The 13,171-nt window shown below is 40.6% G+C and overlaps 1 protein-coding gene across 2 annotated transcripts in view; it reads right to left on the minus strand.

The window, feature by feature from the left end:
• Nucleotides 1-13,171, minus strand: part of PRKCB (protein kinase C beta) — a 304,864-nt gene that overhangs the window by 86,746 nt on the left and 204,947 nt on the right. For both annotated transcript variants that reach the window (XM_036992141.2, XM_036992139.2), the window contains exons 6-7: nt 8,970-9,126; nt 7,689-7,823 (exon numbers count right to left, since the gene is read on the minus strand). In XM_036992141.2, the coding sequence (XP_036848036.1) occupies nt 7,689-7,823; nt 8,970-9,126 (292 nt within the window). The remainder of the gene's footprint in view (nt 1-7,688; nt 7,824-8,969; nt 9,127-13,171) is intronic.

The raw sequence follows: 13,171 nt of genomic DNA on the forward strand, positions 1-13,171 counted from the left end.
AAACAGACTTCTTAACCAAAACTTAAAATTTTTGTCACAATTTTTCCTCCATTCACAAATCTTCCTAAGCAGCTTCTAAAAATAGGGAATAGGTGATTCAAAGCAAAGATGAGAATCTGAGCCTCCAAGCCTCCACATTTGACATTTAATTCTCTTCCTCCAAATTTCCATCAAAATTACCAAAAGAAATACAAAAATAAAAGAACTTCTGTATCTTTGCTGGAAATCAAGAAGGGTGCTATCCATATGGCAGGGATTTCCTGGAATTTCCACAAACTAGAGAAACAGTAAGAGAATATAGAGCAGTGCTTGGCAAACTTTACCCACCTTTGTGGATTTTGCTCAGTCTGGATATTATTATAAACTTGGTGCTTTTCGTTAAATTGTCTCTTTTTCTATAACAGATTCACTTTAAAGGGCACTTTATATCCCTTCCTTTTAAAGAAAGCCAAGATCACTTGTTACAAGTAGAAAGTAATTTAAAAAAAATAAACATATATGCAAATTAATGTTACCTCAAGTCCAAGTGGATGGTTTTGCTTACCTAAGCCTCTGAGGCTAACATCAGTGGCTCCTTGTTAAATAGGAGATCAGCAGCAAAGGTTAAAGGTTGCTAAGCATACACCAGCACCCTCTAAGACCCTCTCTTTGGGGTGATCTGAAGAACCGAAGGAGCACTGACAAAAGAATAATATTCAGAGCAGAAACTGAGTATTATTTGTGCCCCAACCCGGTACTAGCTAAGCCTTTTGGGACTCCACACTTTAGAAAATACAGATCAAGGGGGACTGACCGGCTGCAATAGTCAGTGGGGGCCCCAACAGAACCCCACTAACAACCCTGGGTCAGACCAGCAAGAACTGGATGAAGGTCACCAATTCTGATCTATATTCAGAAAGCACAAGATGTTGGCACCTGGAACATTAGGCAGAAAGAACATGGTACCCCATTTGTTATGGCCAGTACACTGTCACTATTGCCTCCAAGTAAGAAAAGAGGAGCAGGGCCCCCTTCCAACTTTGAGGTGCACAAAACCAACAAGGAAAAGATGCCCCTCATGGAGGTTGGGGTGGTGGTGGGGTGGGCAGGGCTGCCTGTTATGCAGCTGTCTCCATCCATAGCTCTTTCCCAAATCTCTATGGGAAACAGGACCCTGATCTGACAAAGAAGAATGCCAAAAACTATAAAGACTCCTTTCACCCTTAATCTGGACGTGAGAGAGAACAGGGACACTCATTATCTCTGTGCTCTCCCTTCTATAGGGATGGGCAGGGAGAGAAAAATAACAGGTCGTATGAAAAACTCACAAAGAGAAACAATGAGGGTCAGGAGAGTACTTGCTATGAAATAGAACTGCTGCTGAACGAAAATTCTAGAAAATATATTCTCAATATGAGTCAAGAGGTTAATGCATCTGTGAAAGGGAAACAATCTGAGATTAGGAAAGATTACTTTCAGAAGAAAAATATAATTGCTGAACTTAAAAAATCCACAGGAAACAGTGAAGACTAGGATGGATAATTCAGATAACAATTAATGAATTAAAAGACAGACAGGCTTTTCTGGCAGTTGGCTTGATATTTATTATACTAATTAGAGTTGAACAGCATGCTTTATATATCACTAAGAAAAATGTAAATTACCAAAATTAACATTCAACATAAAAGAGGCAATATTGCAACTAATATTTTAGCAAAGATATATTATTCTTCTTATGTAAAAAGTTCTTATAAATCAGTAAGAAAATGATAGGTAAAAGACAGGATACAGTCATTTATAAATACAAACAAGTGTAATATACAAATGAAAATGTTCAACATAATTAGTAACAAAATATGTATGATTATGCATATTACGTAAATATGTATAATTAGTAACATAATATGTATAATCATCACACCATATCTTTGAAAGTTATAATAGCAGATGTTGACAAGTGTGGGTGAAATGAAAAGTCTCACACAGCATTGGTGAGAATGGAAATTGATTGAAAAAAAATTGCAAACATCTTGGCAAATACTTTAATAGTGCATATGTTCTCAAAGTCATCAATTCCAGGCTTAGGAATTTCATTAGGAAATAAAGTTATGCCCAGACGTTTTCCTACAAGTATGTTTACTGAGGAGTTATTTATAGGTAAGCACTGCACATCTTAAGAATATGATTGTATAACTTGAAGCAAATCTATAGAAGGGGCCACATGAAACTTAAAAATGATGTTGACCAAGATTACTGAATGATAGGGGAAAGGGCTCATAATGCACTGTTAGGTGAAAAATGCAGGCTGCCAAACAGTATGTATGGTGAGATTTCATTTTTGTTTCATACACATACACATACACACAGAGAAAAAGTTCTAAATAGTGTCAGTATTGATTATCTGCACAGTGGGATTCTGATAATATTTTCTCTTTGCTTATTTATATTTTCTAATATTTATTTAATTGATAATAATGACTAAAAACTGAGTGCTTAGTTTTATGAGACACTGGGCACTTCACTTATGCTAACTTAATATTACAACAATCTTATGACATAATTACCACGATAACCTCCAAATGAGGAAAGGAAGCTCAGAGAGGTAAAGTACTTGCCCACGGACGTGAGAAATAGTGGAACAGAAATTCTAACCCAGGGAGTCTGATCCCAAAGCCTTATTTTTTGTTTTTTTGTAACAAGACCAAAATGGTATTATTAGCACTAACAAAACAAAGCTAAAATAAACAATTTTAGATTTAAGATAATAGTTGTCTGTTCAGAAGAAGAAAGAAAGAAAGGCATGAAATAGGAAAGAAAAAGTTTTTAGCAACAGAAACAGTATCATAGAAATATGGTAATTAAGACCATAGGCATTAAAACATTTTCCTTTTGGAAAGAAGAAAAGACTTTCAGATTCAGGATTTTTTTTAATTCAACAACATGCCACTTGTTACAGAAAACCAAAGAACTTAGAAAGACTAAACATAAGAGAACAGGCAAGGTTCCATTAGCAAGAAGCATTTATCACTCTGCAACCAAGGAGGACACATTAAAAAGGTAAACCAGATGTCCTCATTCCTTGGCTCCCCAACTTCTCAGAACAGCAGACAGAGTCTTTAAACCATGCCCCTGGGATTGGCAAAGCCCCCTTCATCCTGCCAGTCCTCAGCTCCTTTCACGCCCCGCCATGCTGATCCAGTCCAGCCACACAGGACATTTCATGCTCTTCAAACCTGCCAGACACATGCCTGCCTCAGGGTCTTTGCATTTGCTGGCCTTTCCATCTGGGACAATCTTTCCCTCAATCTCCACCTGCTTCCCTCCTACACCCTCTTCAGGTCTTTGCTCTATGTCACCTTGTCACCAGTCCTTTCCTGAGCATGCTATTAAATCAGAACATCACCACCCCCTAGTATTCCCTATGTCCATTTATTGCCTACTTTTCTCTATAGCTTTTAGCAGCTTCAAGCGTACTATTTTTTTTGTTTGTTTTTTTAAAAGGTTGTTTATTGTTCTCCAAGTTAAAAAAAGAAAAATTCCATGAGGCCAAGGATTGTCTGTTTTGCTCACTAGAGTCTCCTCAGTACACAGGGACTCACCATGTACACATTTACTGAAGGAATGAATGCATGCCAGTAACAAGGCAAAATCTTGGGCAAAATGAATTAACTGTAGCAAACATAATTTTATGTTGATTTAAGTCATTTTTCAAAATGCCTCTCAGAGAGGCCAACAATGATGCCACATACATAAAAGGCAAAAACTGTCAGAAATAAAAGAAAATTTTCCAAAAAAACTTTAGTGGGAGAACCTTAACAAACTTCATACCCTTAGGTCAGATGAAGCAAACAAAAAAAATATGAAGACATCAGAGATCTGGACATTATATTAAGGTGGAATTAATAAATGTTGAAACGTACGCCCTGCAAATAGTAAATATAATCTTTTTATTGAAATGTCCACAAGACATTTAGCAACACTGAGCATGCACCACTAAGCTGAATGAAAAAGAAAAAAGTCTGGCCATAAGCACTAACATTGCCATTTAACATTAATAAGAAAAATGTAAACAAAAAGCTTATACTAGAGGTTAAAAACATGCCTAACTAAAAGCATGTTAGAAAAGAAACTTAAAATACAACTGCTGAGCTTGAGCAAGCATCAAAGGCTGGCCTGCAGCATATCAAAACTTGGAGGAAATATTTATTCCCTCCAATGCTTGTTCACTCTTTTTAAGGAGTAGAGTACGTTAAGAGAGGAAAAATAAATTCGCAAAACAGTCAAATTCAAAGACAACCACAGAACAAACCTATAGAAGAGGAGAAAATAGAAACACAGATTGATATATGAATCCCAGAGCTAATTCTTTGAAAAAAAAAAACACAAATCATAGACAAGATAAACCTCTGGAAAACAAGGGGAAAGAGAGGAAACAGCAGAAATAAATAAAATTAGAAACAAAAAGAGGATTTGACAACAGACACAGCTGGTGAGAAAGCAGCAGGTGAGGGGCCTGCGGCTGGCGTGCCACATCTGGGAGCTGTCACAGCTGCTTCTCCTGTTTTTGCCGCATGGTTTTAAATTATAACACAACAGAATTGCTGGGGGAGGGGGGCAAGTGAGTCTCAGAGATGGGATGCAACTTACACAGGATCATATGGGGTTAAAAGAATTCCTGGGACAAGAATCCAAATTTTTAGAATTCAGTACATTTAGAGTTAAGACTGCATCATAGATGTTTGGGCCCTAAATCTGAACAGGACATTTATCTGAAAAACTTGAAGAAGGCTTTTATTTTGCCAAAGATACCTCCCATCTATTATTTCATCCACTTCACAACCGTCATAAGAGGTGGATGGGGTACTGTTCTTATCCCTGATGAGTGGAGTCATATCCATGAGATGGCTGCAGGACAGAGGTAAAGTGACTCAACCTGAGGTCACAAAGCATCCAACCAGTTAGGACAGCCAAGGTCAAAACCTTCCCATCTTCCCCCTTGGCCTCTACCAACCCATATCAGGGGACAGAACGAGATGCAGATAGGCTTAGATCCTGGCATCGTGGAGACCTGGACCCAAACTCAAGCACTGTCACTAATGAGTTGTGTGCCCCTTACACGTTGCTTAATTACTCTGATCCTGGGAACCACGCTCCACCCAGAACCATTGGGAGAATTAAAGGATGATGTAAGTGTACATGCAGTAATATTTTGGACTTAGTCCTGATGGACCACCCTTATCATTCAGCTGTTTTGTCCTCCCTGCACCCTTCTGTCTGTTTCAAAGGACTAGACAAGGCAGGTGCTGGACCAGGATGGACATGGTGCCAGCGGGAGACAGCCCCGTCCTTTTGGGTCTGGAGAGCCATGGGAAGAAGGGAGAGGATAAGGTGAAAGCAGAGGCTTTGCCCCTTTCCTCAATGTAGCCCTAAGCCGAGGCCTGCGTGCAGAGCCACAGCATCACTACATCACCACCTCACAGTGTCACAGGAGCAGTGGGCAGCAGGAAGATGGAGGACGCTGAGATGGCACTCCTGGCACTCCATGCGGGAGACTCAGGAATGACGGTCACAGATGGACATGCTGAGCCCCTGGGGTGGGGCCTGAAAACACTCTGCACTATGTAGAGGAACCTCACAACCAGAGGCAACAGGCCAGAACCCAGAATGCCAGCAAGAAGCCAGAATGATGCCCCAAAGCTGGGTGGGCATACCCAGTGGGCACAGGTTCAGGGACCAGGCAGGACCGGCCACTCTGCATCAGTGAAGCCCAGAAGGTACCACGAGCAGTGAAGGTCCCCTTCTCCCTGGCAACTGCATAAGTCAGTCTAGGTCTATTGTAGAAAATAAAGAAGCTATATATTTTTTCTGCGCATCTGATTGGTGCGTATCAATGTGTGACTCTGCAGACACCTGGAAAATGATCAGCCCAGTGCCTGGCATCTAGTAGGAGTCAATAAGTGGTAGCTATTGTTAATATAATTATTATTATTAAGTTCTCTCCTGGCTCACTTAGACCCCCTGGGGATCATGCTTTCTTTCTCCTTAACTTCTTAATGCTTGACTTAAAGTGGAAGGAACTGCACAATCTCTGGGTAGTGATGGTGGGAGATGCAAAGTCAAATCATCCATATGTTCAGAAAAATCAACCAAAACTTGGAGACAAGGATAAAAAAGATGATGGTGTGATGTGTGTACATCATGCTAGAGCATTTTCTAGTTATTTATCTCCTTCCTTATGGTATGATTACTTATTGGTCACAATCCATAGGCCGAGATGCAGCTCTTCAAGGACAGATGTTAACTTTTAGAAAATCAAGGTGAGACTCTGTTCTTCCAGACTGGTAGGTAGATAACCCCCAAGGTTGTGATGTGATTGCCGTGTTTAGCAGTCATTTTTATCTCTAACTTAGCAAAGTTTTGTCCTATTCCTTTGTCTACAGACACACAGTGATCAGTTTCTCAAACCTTTGCAATCAAGCCATTCCTCTTCCTGTTTTCCTCATTCATGAGATAAAGAAAACTGACCAATGTTCATTATCTATTTTATGAGAATGATGTTTTCAACCATTTGTGACCTGTACTGTGAAACACCTTACAATTATCCTTTTTTGGTACTCTAACAGCTCCCACCTTCCTCCCCATCTCTCATCATATTGTGATTGATTAGTTATTAGTTATTTGTGTGAATAATTAGTTATGTTATTTCTCCAAGGTTTACCGTCTCCCTTCTAGGAGCTAAGCTCCATCAAGGCACTTCTATCTTACACTTGATGGGTCTCTAGTGACTGGGATGGAGTAGACACCCAGTACATATGTGAATAAAAACCTACAACACATATGGAAGAGAGAAGGAAGCTGTGAGATGAGCAGTGCAAAGTTTTGTGGTCCATACTATCCACTCCCTTTCTTGTTAAACCAGCTTGACGTTGGTTTCCTTTCCCTTGGAACTGAAAAAACCCTAAGAGTTTTCTCATTCAGAAATGAGACAATTTCTCTTAAAGAGGTAAGAGCAGCTGCTAGTCTCACTTCCCCAAAACGATAGTGCCAGGCTGGACTACCTATTCTGACTCCTTTACTCAGAGAACTGTGAAATGAACAGTTGCCAGTGGGTACCCAGACTCTTTGTTGGGAATACTGCACAAGGACTTTTTGCCAATAGAAGGGGACAAAGCAAAATCTCAAGAACAAAGGAGCTATTTCAGCTGACCATGAGCACAACCACCCAGCACCTCTGTGGCCAGGCTGGGTAAGTAGCCCCAGGAAATGAGCACATGACTTTGGGATAAATCGTCAGAGACACTTTAGCACCCATGGGACCAGTCAAGTCATACAAATTCTGTAAAGTGGGGCAGATGTAAAAAATATGGAATGGTGAGGACTATGGCAAATACAAAATCCATGTCCTATTTAAAGGGGGCATGAACTATTCGGCTGCTCTCAACTGTTGTCTTCTAGGCCCAGTACATCCACATATTTCTGGTTTTTTAAGCCAAAAATCCAAATTTTTGTGGGAAATGTCCTGTCCAAAAATATTGACAACTTATTTTTTTTCTCAGTACAAGACCCAAATACAACATTACCTGTGAAGCAGATCTAATCTACCAGCCATCACGTTGTGACTTTGCTTTTAGGAGAAAAAGGAAAACATACTTGGTCCCAGTTTGATGGATCATGCTGTATTGTAGCTTTCAAAACAAATTCTTCCTTACCAGCCATCAACACCAGCTTTCTGGAGTTCAGAAATCCCAAATGACAAAGACCCCATAAAGTCATTCCTGCTGGTCAGATCCCAGTCCCAAATCTCTACAGACAGTCTTCTGTCTTTGTCAGATTCTTTCAGCTGGCTGCAAACAGAAAGAAAGAGAAGTCGGTGGAGGTTACAGTGATTTCTCAAGCAGATGAAATTGTACAAGAGGACGAGGCCTGAAGGTAGACATTTTTAAAGATTACAAGCTGTTGCAAGAAACATATTCTGTTTCCATCCCAGACAAGCTCCCCAGGGTGAGTTTTTTCCTGTTTGACAGCCTGTGGCTTAAATGGGCAGGGACCTAGGCCAGCTCTGACAGGAACAGTTCTCACTACTTCTGCTGTCTTATGTCTTCAGAGGGCTTGTGGCATTCAGGAAATCCACCTGACACCATCACTCTCAGGAATATGGATATCACACATGTTAGGATGAGCTGAGGACATGTATGGAAGAAGAGTCTTGTTGGTGCTGGTTGGGGGGAATTGTTCTGAGGCATGTTCTTGATTGAGGTGAAGATGGGACCCCCATTTTGCCTTGAGAGAGGAAACAGGGAATGGGTCTACCACAAGGAATCATGCTTTTGGCCCATGGCCTCTGGAGTCAGACTGTCAGAGGCTAAATCCCACTGCACCCTGTATTTGCTATGGGACTTCGGGCACATTCTTGAACATCCTCAAATCCCATTTGTAAAATGGGGATGAGGTGGGCAATGAAATTACATCACTTAACATAGTGCTTGTTATACACAGTATATGCCCAATAAATGTTGGCCAATATAATGAATACCGGTTGACCCAGATCCATCAAAAGCAACCTAGATTCTTGGAGCTCTGGCCAGGGAAGACCCTCTGTGGAAGCTGGCAGAGAGCTCCCAGCAGGCTGCAGACTCAGCATACCCATAAACTCAGCCCTAGAGAGGGGATCAGCACACCTTGTGGGTATGTCCCACTGTTTGCTGAGCCCCAGAGCTTCTCCCACAACTTGCCTCCACCTAGCAATACTATTTTCTACCCCACCCACTCCCCAGCCCCAAAAGATACTTTCAACTTAATTAAAGAAAAACAGATGCCAATTTTTACTTGGTTTGCAATGCAAAAATGCAGATGGAGGGAGAAGAAGAGAAGGGAAGAAGGAGGAAGAGGAGAGGGAAGGAACTAGAAGCTGGGAGAGGAACTCACCGATCTCAGGTGGCCCACAACTCAACCTCTACCACCCACACTGGGCAGCAGTCATTTTAACTTACAATCTAAATGTTTCATTCCATTCAGGGTTGAGGGAGCACTTGATGGTCTTGGTCTTCTGCTTGCTCTCACTTTTGGGATCAGGAATCAGTTTCAGTTTCACATAGGGATCTGACAAACCATTGGGGTCCATAGGTACAAGGTTCTTAGCATCTCTTACTGAAAACACAAAAAGCAGTTTCAGCATGAATAGCCCTCATATGTTTAAGCACCAACCAGCAATGGTTGTAGAACCAATGGAAGGGCCCTAGGGCATCACACTTATTCAATGGAAATTTTAACTTATTAACATCCATAGCTAAGAAGCACACAAAGTGAGATAAACTGGTAAGGTGTAGACTTTGCTCTCTGTTGGTTTAAAATTGATTTCTGACTTCACACTGCTTTCCCCACTCTGCCTCAAAGATTAACTGTAAGTTCTCAAGGCTTGTTTTCCACAAAGCCTACAAGAAACATTGGCTCCTTTTATTTAGCATAATGTTTCCAAGGTTCATCCATGTGGCATGAATAATATCCCCTTGTATGAACATATAAAATTTTGTTATTCCATCCATCAGGTGATCAACATTTGGGCTGTTTCCACTTTTTGGCTATTGTGAATATGAAATTTATGTCCTCTGACATAAAAGGTCATATATTGTATGGTTCCATTTACATGGAACATATAGAACAGGTAAATTCACAGAGATAGAAAACAAACTAGTGGTTGCCTGAAGCTGGTGGGAAGAGGGCATGGGGAGAGACAAGTTAGCGGTTATGGGGTTTCCTTCATGGGTGATGAAATTTCTTGGAACTAGATAGGGATGATGGTTGCACAACACTGTGAATATGCTAAATGTCACTGAATTATACCCTTTAAAATGCTTAAAGGTTAATTTTATGTTATGTGAATTTTACCTCAATTCAAAAATAAAAAACTAAAAGAGAAAGAGTTACTCCTTCTGTCAAGGTGCACCAAGGTGCACCTATCATACACATGGCTCTATAACTAGTACTCAGACAGCCCATAGAGACAAGGCTGGAAAAAACCGGTAGCATTATAGCTAGGCTCCACCCTAAATCAAGTACACCCTGTATAAAGAAGGCTATAAGACCAGTTCAGAGAAGGAAGCAGTGCGTCAGCAGTGTAGATGCAACTGGCCATAGGAAGGATAAGGTGGAATAGGACATCAGCCTGGAGAAACAGGAAGAAGTGAATTAGGAATCAATTTGAAAACCAGTAACCAAGAGGAGATGAGTAAATGGGAGTTGTACAGATCTTAAGGATGCAATGCCAACAACCATCTTACTCAAGATAGAAAAATTCAAAGCAATATATTAGCAGATTGAATTAAATGATAGGCCAGGAGGCTAATATAGAATGACTCCTTCTAAGAATGCAAAGATGGTTCAACCCCAGAAAACTCTATTAAAATAGTCATTATATTTATAGGTCAAAGGAGAAAACCATAGGGTCATTGCAACTAGCTGGAAATAACAGGGAATTTTCTTCACAGAACAAATAGTCTAGCTGAAATAACAGCACCACAGTTAATAATAAATGCAATCCCATTAAAGTCAGGATTAAGACATTTACCACACCATTATTTGACATTTTTTCTAAGTTTTCCTTAAATGCAGCAAGACATTAGAAAAAGAACAGAGGAAAGTGGGGGACAAAGTGCCCTCACTTCCTGCAACCTTTCCTTCCACCCCATTACAGTTGTCTCCTCTATGGAGTAATCATCCTAGAAATGACACCACTTTCTCAATCTCAGTTCCATGTACCCCATCGTCCATACCACTTCCTATTTTTCCAGTTCATTAACACTGGTACCCCACTGCTACAAGTCTTTCACTATCAGTAGGTCTACTAAGCCAACCCATTTCTTCTCCCCATTTTCCAGATTAGAGTTTATGGTACATTACAACCATTCCCTTGAGAACAACCTCAAATCTCTTGCTCCTCTTTCTTTACATTTTATTTATCTGACAAAATCCCAGCCCTAGTTAAGTTCAAGTATCTTTCCTGTACTTTCCTATATCCAAGCAGCTGACCATTGCTGGGAAAACAAAAAACAAGCTTACCTAAAAATATATATCTAGCAAGGAGTTGGGGATGAATAAATGAGATGAGAAAAAGGCTGGTTAGCCTGCAAGATGAGTGTCAAGGGACCCCAGGATGCACTCTGTAACTTATTCTGTGCTGACATTTTTCTGCATTCCAGCTATTTGGCCCTTTCTTCCATTTATCCACAGGTTGAACTCATGGTCCATCTCAGCTTGCAAGCTGCTTTTCATTCCTCCATCAAAAGTATAGATTTGTCCTCTATGACTTTGACTCTGTAAAGTTCAGTAAGCAGGTCCCTACTATGTGTTTAGCATTCTGCTAAGTACTTCTATAAAAGATGTTCAGCATTCTACATAAGATGTTGACCCTGCTCCCCCAAAATGTATTCTATGTATAGTGATTTCCAATGAAACAGCAGCCAGGTTACACAGTGTAGTGGATACAGAGATACAAATTTCAGGGTCTACATCATGCCTAGCAGTTACTTCACATTTCTGAATCTCAATTTCTTGATCAATGGAGAATGGAGATAATACATACAATGGAGATAATGGTCTGTTATAAGAGTGGAACTGGATAAAGACTACATGTTTAACAGAGAACTTGGTACCTAGGGAATAATCCAAAATGCTAGCTATATAGTATTGCTATTTCACTGTTACTGTTATTCATATTCAGTGCCCTCTTTTACTATAATTGTCTGTGTTTACTGTGAGGACTTAACCATTTCCAAATGGACTGATACCAAACAGAACCACTCGTGTTTTTTCCTTGAGAATAATGCATCTGACCTTTCCATTTGAACCCTCCCATTCTCAAACCTTACTGTGCATAAGAGTCACCTGGAGGGCTTCTGAGACCCATGCTCCTGGGACCCCCTCCCACAGATGGATTCTGATTTAGCAAGTCTGGGGTGAGACCTGCTCATTTGTCTTTCTAAGAAGTTCCCAGGTAATGCTGACACTGTTGGTCTATAGAGCACACATGAGGTATAGCTTTTCTAGATTTTTGTAAGAACTTCATGCATTTTCCCCAGAGAATACAATCCCCAACTGTTCCTTTCATTTATTAAGCTTTCCAAGGAAAATAGCACGTGTCAGGTTCTAAGCTGGAATCTTGGAACGATACATCTATCACATAGTGGGCTACACAAAAACACTCTGAGACACTCTAAAGTGCCAGAGATTTGTCTGTCTGGTTGATTGGCTGCACATATGCAAGTGAAAACAGCTCATCTTTCTTCTCTCTGCTAAGGTCACACCTCTTTCTTGTCTTACGAACTGACACCATAGGACAATCACCAGAACATACTTCTACTGAAAGTTTGTGCAGCTCTTTCAGAGTGCTCTTTGCAGGACACATGTGTGTTATATTCTTGAGGCAATTTCACAACTAATGGTTTAAAGAGACCTCTCCTTGGACATCTACTTCCCCTGAACCAAACATTCCTAACTGAGGCATGACTCCATGTCTCCCCCAACCCTTATAGGTCCTTTCTTCTACTTCTGTCCTTTTGAATCTATCCTTTACAGAAGAGGCCAAAAATGTCTGTGGAAAGGAATGGAATAGAATTGATCTTGCGACTGCTGATTTCACATCTCCAAGCATACTAAAGCCGCCATATCCTGAGCAGTTGACAGCAGCTGAAGGCTAAGATCCAAAGGCCTGTCCCTCCTGAAGCTTTTCAAAGTAGAGTCATGTTTCCCAGCAGCAAGAGAGATGCATATGTATTGAGGAAGCAAATTTCTCTAGACCACACTTGGCGAGACTGATTTTGATTCTTCCTGATAAATGTTTCTTTACTATCTTTGCTGAAATCCAGCCAGCCCAGATGGTGCAAAACGCTTCACACAACGTAGAAATAGCAACCTTCCCCCGGTGGAAGTTTGCTAAATGCACAGGAGAAAAGTGTCCTGATTCAGAGAACATTGCTTGCCTTCGACGTGAAGCAGGATGGGGGGTTAGGTCTGGCTGTTTCCATCAAAGGGTCCTCAGAGCAAATGAGGCCACTGCATTCTGGGGAAAGTTACATCAGACAGAGCTGAATCCCTAAAAAGACAGCACCACTCTTAACTATCTTCCTAAGAACTGCTCTTCACTGACAACTTTCTTTCTCCTTTTTTCTCCCAAATAAATAAAACCATCTATTGGAAA

The sequence above is a fragment of the Manis javanica genome, chromosome 10 (assembly GCF_040802235.1).
Source record: "Manis javanica isolate MJ-LG chromosome 10, MJ_LKY, whole genome shotgun sequence".
Lineage (NCBI taxonomy): Eukaryota > Metazoa > Chordata > Mammalia > Pholidota > Manidae > Manis > Manis javanica.